The 14,992-nt window shown below is 42.2% G+C and overlaps 2 protein-coding genes across 5 annotated transcripts in view; one reads left to right on the forward strand and one right to left on the reverse strand.

The window, feature by feature from the left end:
* The window catches only part of ATXN7 (ataxin 7), an 83,528-nt gene extending 80,514 nt beyond the window's left edge, over nucleotides 1-3,014 (reverse strand). For 2 of the 4 annotated variants that reach the window (XM_051788796.1, XM_051788793.1), the window contains exon 1: nucleotides 2,382-2,577. The gene's annotated coding sequence lies outside the window, so the exon portion shown is untranslated. Of the gene's footprint in view, nucleotides 1-2,381; nucleotides 2,580-2,886 lie in introns of those variants that run through there. The other 2 variants (XM_051788795.1, XM_051788798.1) reach the window with 2 other exon arrangements.
* On the forward strand, nucleotides 2,978-10,723 carry THOC7 (THO complex subunit 7). Its single transcript, XM_051788823.1, has 8 exons — nucleotides 2,978-3,118; nucleotides 3,447-3,564; nucleotides 4,385-4,512; nucleotides 4,871-4,957; nucleotides 5,796-5,853; nucleotides 8,888-8,954; nucleotides 9,066-9,135; nucleotides 10,348-10,723. The coding sequence occupies exons 1-8, from the start codon at nucleotides 3,100-3,102 to the stop codon at nucleotides 10,413-10,415; spliced, it is 615 nt and encodes a 204-aa protein (XP_051644783.1). The 5' UTR covers nucleotides 2,978-3,099; the 3' UTR covers nucleotides 10,416-10,723.
* Nucleotides 10,724-14,992: the final 4,269 nt, after the last annotated feature.

Raw genomic sequence — 14,992 nt, forward strand, 5'->3', positions numbered from 1 at the left:
CTACACACGTGTAACATCTTGCAGTACTAAACTCACCTAGTTTATATTTCTTGCATCCAGAGTCACCTGGAAACATTACAGAGGATCATTTAACACTTTTGACAAGGACAGATGTGCAACAAATTATTATGTATAAGCTGCTTCAGGGTCTTACCATATGGCACACATAAAGGAATTCAAGGAAAGAGGGAAAACGACATCACATTTAGCTTGGTTGAAAGCACACACAGGTACTTATTCCAAAAGAGCTGGCACAGAGTCAGGTGCTATACCCTGTGCAAGACATTTTTTCCTACTGCATGAATCTCCACTACTGATGCTTTAAGGAAGGTCCAGTGCTCCTCAGTGTTTCTGCTGGTCAGTTGAAGGATTATATAAAAGACTGTAGCTGACAGAATCTGCAGAGAATACTGGTGAAGGACAAATAAATAAGAGTAGGTCAACCCTGCTCCAGAGATCTACATCATACATCACACTGAATTAATGGCAAAAACATGACTGTATACAGCCCAGTGCAACACACCATACACATAAAACAAGAGTTGTTTAGTACTTACAAGATAAGGAATTCTACTTGGAAATGGAGCAAATCAAAAGAAATACTCCAAAGACATTGTGAATTCTCAAATGCGTAGAGAAACCCAGCAAGCTGGAACTGGCTTCCCGGGCAAAAACATTTCATGGATATTTAATATGGCAAAACACAGCAGGAAAGAGAACTATTGCATCAATACATAGCCTCGGTGAGATTCTTGATGATGTATTTACCAAGTTCTACTTCCCATTCAAAATGAGAAAAGTTAATGAACATCGATGATGCCTGAAAGCCCTGTCTCAAAAAGAAAAATAATGGCTTTGTTCTCAAAATTGTTCTTATGAGCCTAAGACCCAGAACAGAGAATTTCATAGAAGCTTGTAATTAGTAACACATGTGAAGACAAGAATGGCACAAAAGTCATTAAATACTATTAACTAATCACATGGACTGCTGTATTCTAAATTAATTACTCAAAGACTATCTATTTGTCATTGTGGAAAGTTTAATAAGACTATCTGACCAACAGTGGAATGATGAACAAAAAGTGAGAAAAGATTGTATTGGATTAAATGACAAAATATCACATAGAAGTTCTAAGATGATTAAATAAATAACTGTGGATTTTCACCTACAACATCCTTCAGTTCTGACCAACTTCTCTCTGTAGTAAAAACAGAGAGGGCTCGGAAAATGGAAAGAGTTCAGAGAGGGGCAAGAAAAATATTAAGTTTTGATAAAACTGGATGCTTCAAGATGCTTAAGACTTCCAAGAGGAAATCACTGGGTAAAGAGGAAGAGGCAGCAAGTGCATAAAATTTGCACAGAGAAGATCAGCAAGGTCTTCTTCTCAGCCTTAGTCAAAATACTAGGGCTGCATCATAGTGACCAAAGCCTTAGGAAAAACAGTTTTTAGTTCAAACCAACTATATTAAATGGCAACAAAATCAAAGCTCATAAAAGTGAGCATTTTTAATAGTGCTTACATACCTAATGAATGCACAGCCCATTCTTTGGCCCAAACTTTGCATGACTGGGTAGAGAGTTGGGTTTTCACATAAAATTATATCACACATAAATCATATAAAAATTCATAAAAATTTCAAGAACAGAAATCACTTATCCAAGTTTGCTGTGTTGGAAACTATTCCTAAAAGTTCAAGCAGAGTTTTAATGACCACTCCTAGTAATGCTTTCCCAGTAGCACCTTTCAAAGAACCCGACCAGTTGCCTGTTGAAGACAAAGGACTGACTGAAACAATCTACAAATCCTTAAATAGCCGTTAAATGCCACTATCCAGAACAAAAAAGCACCTTAATCACGCATATCTCCAAACCCAGGAACTGAACAGATCACAAGACACATTAACTTTGTTCTTTTCTCACCCCGATTTCCCCCACGACCCTAAGACTGTCAATAAAAAGCGCTGAGCAAAACAAGACCATGAGCTACTTAACTGTCCAAACCAAAATGAAGAGGGAATACGAAGGTGTCAAGCTCTGGAAACGTCTAACATGCAATGATATATACAATACTAACATTACCAGCTTTAGCACTGCCCAAGTGCCCAAGTCTGTGGACAAAAGCCTTAAAACAACACATGGTAACACCTCAATATCTCTTTTCAAGCCATTTTTGCCAGCGCCACCTTAGTTTTGTCAGGACAGGAGGAAATAACTATTATTCCTATCTGCTGGTGACAGCCAAACTCGCCAGCACATCTATCAGAATAATATATGATTTTATGATTTTTAGCGCGCCCCACGCCCTGCTGCTTGTCCCCCCAGCACTGAGTGGGGATGAGCCCAAGGGTGGCCCGGTGAGGCCAGCCCGGCTCCCTCACACCTGCACCATGGGCACATCCTCGCCAGGGAGCAAGCACCGAGGGGTCCGTACTCCTGCTCCCTCCAGCCACAGGGACTAGACAGCCACCACAGCGGGTCCCACCACCCTCATGTCCATGGCACTGGGCACCGTGGTGGGACCATCCACCTGCTCCCCTGTGGCATCACGACGGCGCTGAGCACCACCGTGGAACCGTCCTCCCGCACCTCTGTGGTATCACCGCCACCAGCGCAGGCGGGACGGCACCGCCGCAGCCAGGCGAGAGCCCCGTGCATGGAGGACGGGACCGGCGATGGCACCCCAGGGAGGACACCCCAAGCCGGGAGCGTGGCGTAAGGGCGGCCGGGCCGCCCCCCACCCCGGCGGCCTCGATGGCGCGGCACCATGTGCCGGGGGCATGGCGGGGCGGCCGGGCGGGGGGCGGCGGGGCCGGTGCGGGTGGCGGGGGCGGGGAGGTGGAGCCTGGCTGCGGGACCGCCGCTTCCCTCCCCCGTCGGGCGCTCACCTGGCGGGGCCGCCCCTCGCCAGGGGGCCGGTTCCACGCGGGGCGCGGGGCTCGCCCGCCCGCCCTCCCCGGGCCGCGCGTCCGCCGCCCGCCGGCTCAGGCCCCAGCAGCCGCCGCCTCCCCCTCCATGGCCGCCGCTCTCGCCGGCTGCATTGTGGGAAGCTGACCTCACTCGCTGCTGCCGCCGCCCCGCCGGCTCCGGCACTCTCCGCCATGGGGGCCGTGACCGACGGTGAGACCTCCCTCCCTCCCTCTCTTTCTCTCTCTCTCTCCATCCTCCCTCCTTCCTCCCGCCCCGCGGCCGCGACCCCCGCCCGGGCTCCCCGCCCGCCCCCCAGGGGAGCAGCCGCCCGCGGGCCCCGAGCCCAGCCCGGGCCGCTCACCCCGCACACGGGCCTCCATCCCGGCCCCGCTCCCTGGATCCCGCACCCGCCCGGGTTCAGCAGATCCGCCCGCTCTGGCCCCGGGAATCGTTCCCTGAAGGGCCGGGAGAGCCCCGCGCGCGGCGCTGGGATGCGGCTGCCATGCCGTGAGAGGATCTAACAGGAGTTTTTCCGCAGATGAAGTTATCCGCAAGCGGCTGCTGATCGATGGCGACGGAGCTGGCGACGACAGGCGGATCAATTTGTTGGTGAAGAGTTTCATTAAGTGGTGTAATTCCGGATCTCAAGAGGAAGGGTATTTGTTTTCTGTTGGTTTGTTTTGGTTTTTTAAGTCTTGGAACTGCTTGGCTTCCATTGCAGCGGAAAACAGGGCTCGATCCATTTTGAAAAAACCCGTGTTGAAATGTGTACGTCTGCTTTTCCTATGGCTCTGTGGTGTTTCCAGGACAAACGCCGAGCACTGTGCTGGGAGATGAGGGCTAGAGACGGGTCAGAAATCACCGAAGGCTGCGGGCTGTATCATGAAATCTGTCAGCAGCGCTCGAATGCCCTCAGGATTCCCCTGCCGCGGCACGATCCGTCCGGGAGTCCCGCTATTATAACAGGATCATGACTCGAATATTTTAGTTGGCAGTCCTGCGTTTGTTCTGTAAGGGAGGAGTAATACTGCTGGTATTTCTGCTGCTGTGGTTCTCTTTTTTTTTAAAAAAAAACACCAAAACCCAAACAAGTCAAAGTAGTAAGGGATGAGTGACAACATGCTGTGGGGTCCCTATTAGTACTGGATATAAATTCCCAGAGGACACAATATTACGCTTGTGTGTACAGAGAAGCACTGCAATATTAAAATACTAATTTCGGCGGTCACAGGGCCAACCCTAGCTGGGAAATTTATAAGCCCCAGATCAAACTGCTCATTACTTTAATACTCACTTTACACCGATAAGGACGTGATGGTGGAATTAATGGGTACAATGTTTCTAGCTGCACTTTCAAGAAATTATACATTGAATCTTTAAGGTATTTATTGAATAATTGTTATTTAGCTGTTACTTATGCTACATGAAGTTTTGTACTTTTACACTCTTGGGAATAAATATGTTGTCTTTTTTCAGTTATAGCCAGTACCAACGAATGCTGAGTACTTTATCACAGTGTGAATTTTCGATGGGAAAAACTCTTCTGGTGTATGACATGAACCTGAGAGAAATGGAAAATTATGAAAAAATCTATAAGGATATAGGTAAATATGAGAAAATTTTACTGGTTTCTGTTTGACAGTTTCTCTTTTATGAATGAGCTTCAGCCAGTTCTGCTAAACAAAATATATATATCCAATGAGTGATTTGGAGGTTTTTTTGCGTTTATTTTTTTTTTTACTAGATAGCACTCATACATGTGCTGTGAGCATCTTATCAGTATATAAAATGCATACAAAACAAGAGCTTTTTTGACCTATTATAATGAATGTAGTTTTGAAGCTGATGGAGTTAACAGGCCACTGTGTCACAAACAGCTCTTTATCTTTTATAATTTAGCAGAATAGCTTATTTACATGTATTTTTGGGTTCAATATAACTGTGTATCCTTTTTTTTTAAAGAAAATAGTATAGCTGCAGCCCATGAGAAGATTTCTGAATGCAAAAAACAAATCCTGCAAGCAAAAAGGATTCGAAAAAATCGCCAGGGTAAGGAGCAATGTCTGTATTTAGGCTGGTGGGCTTCATTATTTTGTTATCTTTTTAAATGCATTGTGTTGGAAAATAGATTCAAAATTTTTGAAAGTGGGAGGGATGTGGATACTGTATTTAAGCTGATGGGTTCCACACCCTCTGCTGATAGGTTTTGGTGGATGAGGTAGTCAAGGTTGAACCAGGCGATCTCAATGACATGTAACATCAGGAAAACCTGAAAGAAATGTTCAGAGAGATGTTTTCAGGCCTGAGAGAAATCCCAGAAGCATGTGTTAGTTGCCTAAATAACTACAATATTGTTCTTAAGTGTAATAATATTTTTTAAAAATCCTAAAAATTAAAAAAATCCATGCAGCATTTTATACTTTTTTTCTAAAAATCTTAAATGTTCCTGTGTAACATTAGCACCATTTTCTGTATCTAAATCCAATGCTTATGAATCATACACAAAAGACCAAGTGTGCAGCAGTGCAGAGGTATCTAAAGGTCGTGTTTTCTGGCCTTATCCTTTATGAATCACCATCAGTAGGTAAGTTTGAATGAGTACATAATGGTCTATAATCATATCTGTAGTTTATTTAAAATATCTTTTGATGTAATCATCTACTTTGAAATGTTATGCTATAACATATGGTATAAAACATATACATTTTTATATATGTATATTTGTAGGTACTTTTTTATAATTGTAAGGTGTTATGTATATATTTGAGAAATGTTAAAACAGTTTTTCAAGAAGGAGAAAGAGCCTGCCATTCTATGGTACCTGAGTTTTGATTCTTGAATCAATATTTTCAGAATTATTTCGATCAACTATTTAAATGTCTTTCAGAATATGATGCGTTGGCCAAAGTCATACAGCATCATCCAGACAGACATGAAACATTGAAGTAAGTATAAAACTACATTAAATTACAATAAGCCAGTAAGTTAAAAGTCACCAGATTTGATATTACCTTGGTTTCAGTTTGACCTTTCCTCGCTTTTATATCATTTCTTCTGACACAAGAAAAACTCGTGTCTCTGTGCCCTTATCAGCTTTTTTAATTAACGTCCATCTCTCCCTGTCACAAGCATTGCTAATAGTTTTGTAGTTGAGAGTTTTCTGTTGTTAAGGTGAATAAGTGAACTTGGATGTAAATGCACATCTGTTGTCAGTTTACCAGGGATGAGCTTCTCAGAAAAGAGAGATAGTGGGAAGTGCTGCAACACCAGCGAGGAATTCAGTGGTCACTCAAAATGCATAACACACAAGCAAGTAAGGTGGAATGAGAGAATGCAGGAGAAAGCTCTTAGAGTTTTTTTTTAATGTTTTCCTTGTAGTAGTTGTTCCTGCATGCCTGGTTATAAATTGCTGTGTTGTACCTCAACATAACCTGCCCTGGCATGTGGGTTGGACCTACCTGTTGTCCAACTCGTCTTGCACGTAACTTACAGTGCAGCTTGTCACATTCTGAATTTGCATTCTATCTGTGCTTCTGGGGCAATTGTAGGGAGGTCATCTTTGTAATTTGATTATCAAGCCACAGAAACATTCCAGGACTTACTGCATCTATGAGTTTGCTCTTTCTTCAGTTCATTAAAGGTGTAGAGTGGGGTTACTGTTCCCATTTAAGTGCAGCTTGTGCTTGTCCTGTTGCCCACTTTCAGTGAAATTGCCAAGAGAGGCTGTCTTTTCACTTTCTGTGGCCTTTCATAGCAAAAGGAAGAGTTTTGATTATACCATTACCGTAATAATAGCATTTTTATAGCTATAAGACATTGACAATATTTCACACATTTCTTTCCTGTGCCTTGATTTCATTACCACAACTTCAGTTATTACGGGCAGTTCTCATGAGGCTTGACTACTTCTTACTTCATTAGTCATTATGTGACTAATTTATCAAGTGAGGCCTTAATAAAGAACTATCAAAAGTGAAGTTTTTCCAGTAAGTCAATTAAGAATGGAAACAAATAAATGAGGACTAAAGCAGAGAAGTTGTGGATGCCCCATCCCTGGGAGTGTTCACGGCCAGGTTGGATGGGGCTCTGAGCAACCTGGTCTAGTGAAGTGTCCCTGCCCACAGCAGGGGCATTGGAATGAGATGATCTTTAAAGTCCCTTCCAACACACACCATTCTACAATTCTATGATAAATGATACTTTTTTATCTTGGAGGACACCAGCTTGTTTAGGTTTGGAGGGGCTGCTCTAATTTTGCTTAACACATCCAAGCTTAAGTTTCTTAAGCAAAGCTTGAAATGGTGGTAAGTTACAGCTAGTAAGAATGCAGTACGTAGGGAAGTATACAGAAAATCATACAATGAACCAAAGGCCACCCTTAAATCAGAATAGAGGAAGCCTCATGAACAATGTCACACTTTTCATGGAACTCTCTATCACTAAAAACACTTGAGGAAACTTCTTGTGAGGAGAAGCATCATGGTTTATGTCAAGAGCTACATTTATAGCTCCTGCAGGTTATATGGCACAATAGGGCAAAGTTGAGAAAAATACTTCCTTTATGCTTTTAAGGGACTGTTTCTTGGAACAGCTAGTCATACACTACAAAAGGAGCTGTCTGGAGCTTAGTCACAAATAATGCACAGGAGCCAATTCAGGAAGTGACAGGAGCTGAACTACTAAATGACAGTGCCCACAGTGTAATTATATGCAGTATTAGAAGGGCTGTTCAGAAGGCCCAGAAATAACACTGAGTCTTAGAAAAGGAGGAGGCTAGGCAAAAATTCTCTGGAGCAGAAAATAAAAGGAGTAAGATTCCAGATGTAGCTTGGATGTTACTAGAAAAAAAATTGCATGTCCTTTCGCAGTCTGCTCACACCTGACAGCACGGTGTAAACAGAGAGATTTGGCCAAATGGAAATCTTGCAGAAACTAGAAACTAAATACTGACAAAATCACGGTATGAGACTATGAGCTGTTAGCCTGTTTCCATTAAAGAAAGGGATGATGTCAACCCAACCCTCTCTCAGGCATTCCCTTTGAGGTACAAAGCATACTGGCTCAAAAAAAGACAACACCCTCAGGTAGCACTAAAACAGACCTTTTTCCCATTCACAGTGAGGTACTTAGGACTGGAGGCATTTTTGTGGTTCCCTACCCAGGCTTAGTGGTAGCAGCTGTCAGTGCTTCAGAAAAAAAAGTTTGATTTCCTTGCTGACCCCTCTATGGCTCTGTCTGCTGATAAATCAGGGATGATCAGCCTTAGAGTTTCTTTCACCTTTAAAGCAACAGTTTGTTCACATTGCATGGAGCATAAATTATGGTAGACATCAGAGGAAAAGTAGAAGGAGGTTTGCATGTAAGAGTTGGTGCTCCATCCTCATTTGAAAGGTGCTGTACACTGGGGTGGGTACCTGATAGTCTTTGGCTTGCCTCGAAAATTATTGTGGTGGTCCATGGTGAGTTCAAGTGAGAACAGAAAGGTTTTCACCCAGAGGGCGTTGGAACAGGCTCCTCAGGGCACTCAAGGAGTGTTTGAACAGCACTCAGGCACATGGTGGGATTGTTGTGGCTGTCCTGTGCAGGGCCAGGAGTTGGACTTGATGATCCTTGTGGGTCCCTTCCAACTCAGGATATTCTATGATTCTATCAATCTGCTTCTTTAACTTCCATTGTATGGTCAAGTAAATAATATGTTATAGCAGGACTGGAATGTTACAGTCCATATGCCCAGTGTACAACTGTATTCCAGCTTGGAGACCTGGTTTTTTTGTAAGAATCCTGAAATTACAAGTTTAGAACATAATAATTTAACATTTACGTGAAGTGGCCTTACCTCTGTATTGTTTCACTTGTTATGTTTTGTTTATATATGCTGTTTATTTAATTGTTCTTTTTCCTCTACTTAGTTCAAATCTGTTCTGCAAGAATTTTACAGAACTTTGGCAATTTTACAGAACTGTGGCAATTTCTTTTCAGGCAGCTGGAAGCTTTGGGAAAAGAACTGCAAAATCTTTCTCACATTAAAGAAAATGTTGAAGATAAGGTAGGTCTTTCATAGAGATTGTTATATAATAATTTATTAGGAACACAGTGGGGAATCTGCTATTGGTTGTTTGGCTCTCTGTTTCCTACAATACATATTTTATCATTCCAGTTGGAGCTGAGAAGAAAACAGTTCCATGTTCTCCTGAGCACTATCCATGAACTTCAGCAAACCCTGGAGAGTAAGTGTTGTTCTTAGGTAATAGATATAACTGGGTTGGGTTTCAGTGGATCAAAAGGATTCACAGCTTCCAGCAGTGGGATAGCTCTGTGCAATTGAGGTTGGTGACCTCTTGCATCGGCAGCATTTTTTTCCCCAGTAGTAGTCCAGAGCCTTTTCTTCTACAAGCTACCCACTGTGTCATTTCCTGACTAGCTTCAGGTTAATCTGTAGGCAGCAGAATTCTTTAAAATGTGGGGGTGGAGAATAGCAATTTCAGGTTAGTTTTGGCTTGTTTGTTTTTTTCTTTTAAAAACAGAGAAAGTATTTCTTACAGAAAATTATTCTTGCGCTTATTTCCAAACATATTTGTGTAATTCCTATTTTGATAGTTTTGAAAATATCACTGCCATCATGGTATCATTTGAGGCTTTACTGAAAAGAAATTGAAATACAGGAACGGTAAATGACTGACCTACTCAGACAGTGAGTTTGTGATAGAGGAGGGACTAAAGCTGTCATACACAAGAGCTAAATTCAGGAATTAGTCATTTTTGTCATACAAAGAATTAATGTTTTCAACACCACTAACTTTTCATGCTCTAATGTGGAAATATTGTTTTTAAATATTATTTGCTGGATATTTGCCGTGTCTTTTGAAGACACAACAATTGGTACAGCCTTTGAGCATGACCTGATTAAATGCATAGATGGCTGTAAGAGCAGACTTTCATTCTCTAAGGCCATTTAGATCTTCTTAAGCAGAATGAACTGTTAATCCTAGGTGAACTTTAGCAGAAGGTTATTGTTATTATATGTTACTAACAGTTGCTTAAGTATTAGTCTTTAGAATGCATTTTCATATGAATATATAGATTACCTTTCAGCTTTCAGGATTTTATGAAGGAAAGTAGCACTTTAGTGTAAGGCACAGCTTCAGTTTGAAATAAATAAACCATTAGTAGGCAAAGAGAAGGCATGTGATTTGAAGCATTCTCGTATTGTTTGTTTGAATTGATGCTGTAAAATTTACCCCATATTTCCAATAACAGCAATAACATCCTTAAAAACTTTGAAGGATTTTTTGTTTGTTTGTTTGAACATAGCACTTTATATAATGAGATAGTCAGCTACACATTCAAGGCAATCAAAATATTTAAGTGGGACACAGCTCTGCAGTATAGTCTGTAAATATGACCAAGCATGTTTGACTAACAGTAATATTGAATTTTAGATGATGAAAAACTTTCAGAAGCTGAAGAATCCCAAGAAACTCAAATGGAAGCAGAGGCCAAGCAGTAGATGTAATATGAAGACTGACAATACTACTGAAGAAAGTCCAAGTATCTTCATGTTCTATTGAAACCAACAGTAAGGGAGGTGGAGCTGAAAATAGTTTTCTAGTGCTTCTGTGAATTTTTATACAAAAATACTTGTTATGCTTATGCTTCAGGGGAAAACAGTTGCAGATCTGTGCAGACAGGGACTTTATGTTAATTCACAAACTTTGTAATTTGTGAAATTGTGGTTTATAAAAGATGAAGCTTCTACACAGTGCTTGTGAACTAAGGTGTTTGCTAAACATTGTCAATAAAAGGTGTTTTCACAGATTTTCCTATTTTTAGTAGGCATTGAGCTTTTCTTACTAGACATCAGACTGAAGGCAGTGCATCTCTGCATGAGTTACAACTTCCATAGCTTAGTCTAGATGGGACCTAAATCTGAACTAAGCAGGGTCTTAGTTTTTCAAAGTAGCTGTCATTTTAGAACTTACTAGTTTCATATGAAACAAATTACTTCTATAGAATTAATGCTTGTTAAGGGTTATAAAACAACAAAAATAATCCCGTACTAGCTTTAATTTTTTCCTCAAAGTGATGCAAAGATCTGCAGTGATCCAAGCCTTGCTCTGCTTTGTTTGTTGTGCCACCTCAAAAGTCACATTTTGAAATGGCACTTTTAAAACTGTGATTTAAAAGCTTTGTTCTTGAAGAACCAGGAATCTAATCCTGATACCATTTATAATCTGCTTCTGGATTTTACTTGTCAATTGACTATTATGAAATACATCATAATTTCTGAAACAGATGGTGGAACCCTTCCTGCCTCACAAAAAAAAACCCTGAAGCAGCAGAGCAGTAACCATGATGTTAAAGAATCAGAGATATTTGTGTTATTAATAGGGAAGGTGGAATTTATCCACCTGGATCATCCTGCAGTCTGTTGGGAGGTTTCAACCTTCCCAAAAAGAGAAGAGAATGGAGTATGCTCTATGCTTTTGTAAGGCGAGGAGGAAGGAAGGGGCAGTAGGTGATGTCACTGCCTGTTAGCCTTGTTCTAAAAACATTGAGCCTTCCAGTGGTTTGCATAAAGGAAAACATTTTGGATCTCACTCAGACAGAGCCATAAGCATATATGGTTCAAGTAAAATAATGATGTTCTACAGAACAGAGCTGCCTTCTTACTCGGTGACAGCTGAGGGGGATTTCCAGGATTGAGATTCGAGACTTATAGTCCAAATGCCATATCATTCCCACTCTCAGTGGCTGTGGATCTATGTGCATTGGGCTGAACAGACATATCTGAGCTTGTTTTGCTCACATTCCAGGTTTGCTAACAGCAAGCCAGCTGAACAAGAAGTCACACAACTTCAGTAGCGCATTGCAGCCCTGAACTAATAAGCTGTCAAAAGTCTTCTAGTTCACAGCTGGTCAACTCAGAACACAGGGGAAGCTCAGGTTTGCCTGATAGAGCCTGTGCAGACATGCAGTGCTTCTCATGCACTACAGATTTGGCAGGTTGGGGTGGTGGTTAAGCAAACAAAAAGGATTTAATATGAAAAAATACAGCGTCAAAAAGTATTTAGTGTACTGTGTTTTTCCCCTCCTAACAACAGTGAATAGTAAATATTTTGTAAAGCAGCAATACTAAATTATTGCCAAATCAGGGAGTAGTCACTGTCATGAACATATGAATTATGAAGATCATAAATTACAAAGGCTCAAGACAGTTTTAAAGCATATTAACATTTTTTTGTGTTTGAAATGCCCTTCATAAGCTACCTGGACTGAATTTTGGTGCAGAGGTGGATGACATTTAACACCTAAAAACAGTCTCCATAGCAGTGTCATCATGAAAATCTGAACATTTTCCATTAATTGTTTTACACATTTCTTTGGAAATTAATTGCATCACTTAAGTATCTTATCTCAGAACTTGCACTGCTCTGGATAAAACCTGACCATAAATGTGCCAACATCCAAGCCTGTCCCTCTGGTAAGGAATACATAAGCAAAACCAAAAGTTGCACACAAGAGAAGCAAGACAAATGCATAGCAGAGGAATACATTCTAGTTTGAATTACAGTGATGCAATCTTGAAAAGAAATTGCTGCCCTAGAAATTCAAGTTGCCCTAGTGCCATGTGGCAGCAAGAGGGTGATGTCACGAGGCCACCTTGGAGAGCAATCAAAATAAAAAGCAACATCAATTCATTGCAAATGTGAGCTCAGTGGGACATCCAAAATATTTGCTCCTAATATTTTCAGTATTTATGTATCTAACCTCTTGAGCATTAGATTTGTACCAAAAAAAGAAACAAAACCAAATGGAATTCTAATTATCAACAATATTTAACCTGCTTTGTTACTAAACCTCAGGTTCCAGCTTCAAATCTGCCCTGCATAAGTCGGAAATGTCTATCTGCATTTCCTTTAATCTTCTGTTCCAGAAGTTTTCTCTGATGCTGCTTACCTGCATTGACTCTAAATATGCATGTATAAAAATCTAGGTACATGAACTCAGAATGTTCACAATGACACTATTTAAATAAGAAATCATTCCTGGTTTTATGATTTGCCTTGTCCCTATCTGAGCTGAAGGATTATTATATGACTAAATGCTCCATCTCTTGCTATGTGGATGCAGAAATAAAAGCAGAAAGAGAGTTGCTGAAGTGATAAACTGACATTTGCAATGCCAGGACTTATTTTTCTGTCCTGTCTAAATGAGAGCAGAAGAGGGAGAATGGAACATTGGACAGAATTGGTAACTTGGGTGTAATTTTTAAAGCTAGATTTAGCAAGCTCCACGAAAGGAGGGAAGAAGGAGGAGAAAAAAGGTCCCAGTGACACATTGCCAAGTGATGGGATATCTCTGAAACCACGTTAATTTGAAGAAAGCTGCTGTCAGGACAGAAAATTGCAAAAAATAGATCCCAAAGATTTATGAGCTAGAAATTATGAATTATTTTAGATACTTGTCATGTAAGTTTTCCAGCTGTCACAGCTGCCTTGTACCATGCTTTCCCTCACTCCTTTACTCAAGTCTCAGGTGGGTCTCCTTTTTTTGTGAGTTTAAAAAAGAAAAGACGTGCAGCGTGTGGTCTGTCCAAGATAGCAGAGTCCAGAAGGGAAGGATGAGGTGCCTTAGACCCCTATGCCAGGTGAAGTGATGGGGGACTTGTTTCATGGAAGAAGGAACTAAAGGCCTGTCCTGGCCAGAGCCAGAGCACTGGCTGTGTTGGGCAGCTGCTGGTGTTGCTGTCTGAATGGCAGGAGCTGGTGTTATTTGAGGGATCCACGAGGACGGAACTTGGGAACAAACTCATTTTTCTACATTTGCTACGTCTGTATTTGAGTAGCTTTTGTGGGGGGCCACACGTTTGGATGCCACAAACCACAGCAGCTCCTGGGAGCTGCCAGACACCACCCATGGGATCATCTAAGTGGGCTTATCAACAGCCCGAAAACTGGTCCCCACCGTGGTCTATCATGGATTCGTACCGGAGCGCGAAAAGCAGGGTGAGCTGGGGAGTACTCGTTTAACACCCCACAGGCACAAAACTAATTCCAAACGCCCTAATGGTGCGAAACCGCCCGGAGAAACCCCGGCTCCCGTTGTTTCTCTCGCCTCCCTCTCGGCCCAGGCTCCCGCGCACGGATCCCGCTCCCGATGGAGCCGCGAGGGGGCGGCAGAGGCCGGGCTGCCCGGGAATCGCGGATCCCGCCGCGCGCATTCCCAGCGCTTCCCGGCCTCGCCAGCCCTTTCCAGAGCTCTTCTTTTTCTTTTAGTTCCCGTTTCCCACGCACGGACAGTCCCGCCAGTGTCCGGAGGAGTTAAATCCCCGGAGAATCATAGAATATCCAGAGTCGGAGGGACCCACAAGGTTCATGGAGTCCAGTTCCTGACCTTGCATAGCGTGGCCCCAAGAGGGTTTTGCTCACCCCTGCGCTTCGTTTTCAGTGTCTTGCCTGAACTACGCTGATTCTCAAAGCCTCTCCTAAACTGCCCCAAACCACGTAAAACACTGCCAAGGAGCAGAAGGTGCAATGCTGAAACCTTCGCTCTTTGCGATGCCCCATCTTGTGACACAAGCGTATCCAATACTTCATTTTCCTACTGATGATAAGATACCAAACCCTTCACACTGCCTCTTCCATGCAAGGGCTGGAAGAGCAGAGCCTGGCAGTGCTTGCAATAGGGACCAAGCACCCTCTGGTACACTAAACTGCTGCCTCCAACACACCCAACTCCGCCAGCCCGAAGCCAAGACAAGAGATGTTTCAGTATCATTCAATATTGGGATGCTCAGAATTTGCAGCATCACAGTGAGAGAGTTGGCAAAAGTTTGCTAAAAGTGTTATACTGTGTGAGAATTCCTAAAATAGTCAACAGCCCAGACACATGCTTTTAAATGGCTCTCACAATAAAGGAAAGATAAAAGGAAAACTAAAAACCTCTGTTATGCTTTGCCAGTTTGCTTGCAAGGAAAAAGTCACCACCTAGAGAATTTAAAATTATGGTTTATCTCCAAGAAGAGAAAGATTGGGCTCTTTTTGACACAAAGCAGAAGTGCATGCTGGAAATAACAGCATGTGC

This window comes from Manacus candei, unplaced genomic scaffold (genome assembly GCF_025592945.1).
Source record: "Manacus candei isolate 608988 ecotype Guabito, Panama unplaced genomic scaffold, ASM2559294v1 h1tg000025l, whole genome shotgun sequence".
NCBI classification, from domain to species: domain Eukaryota; kingdom Metazoa; phylum Chordata; class Aves; order Passeriformes; family Pipridae; genus Manacus; species Manacus candei.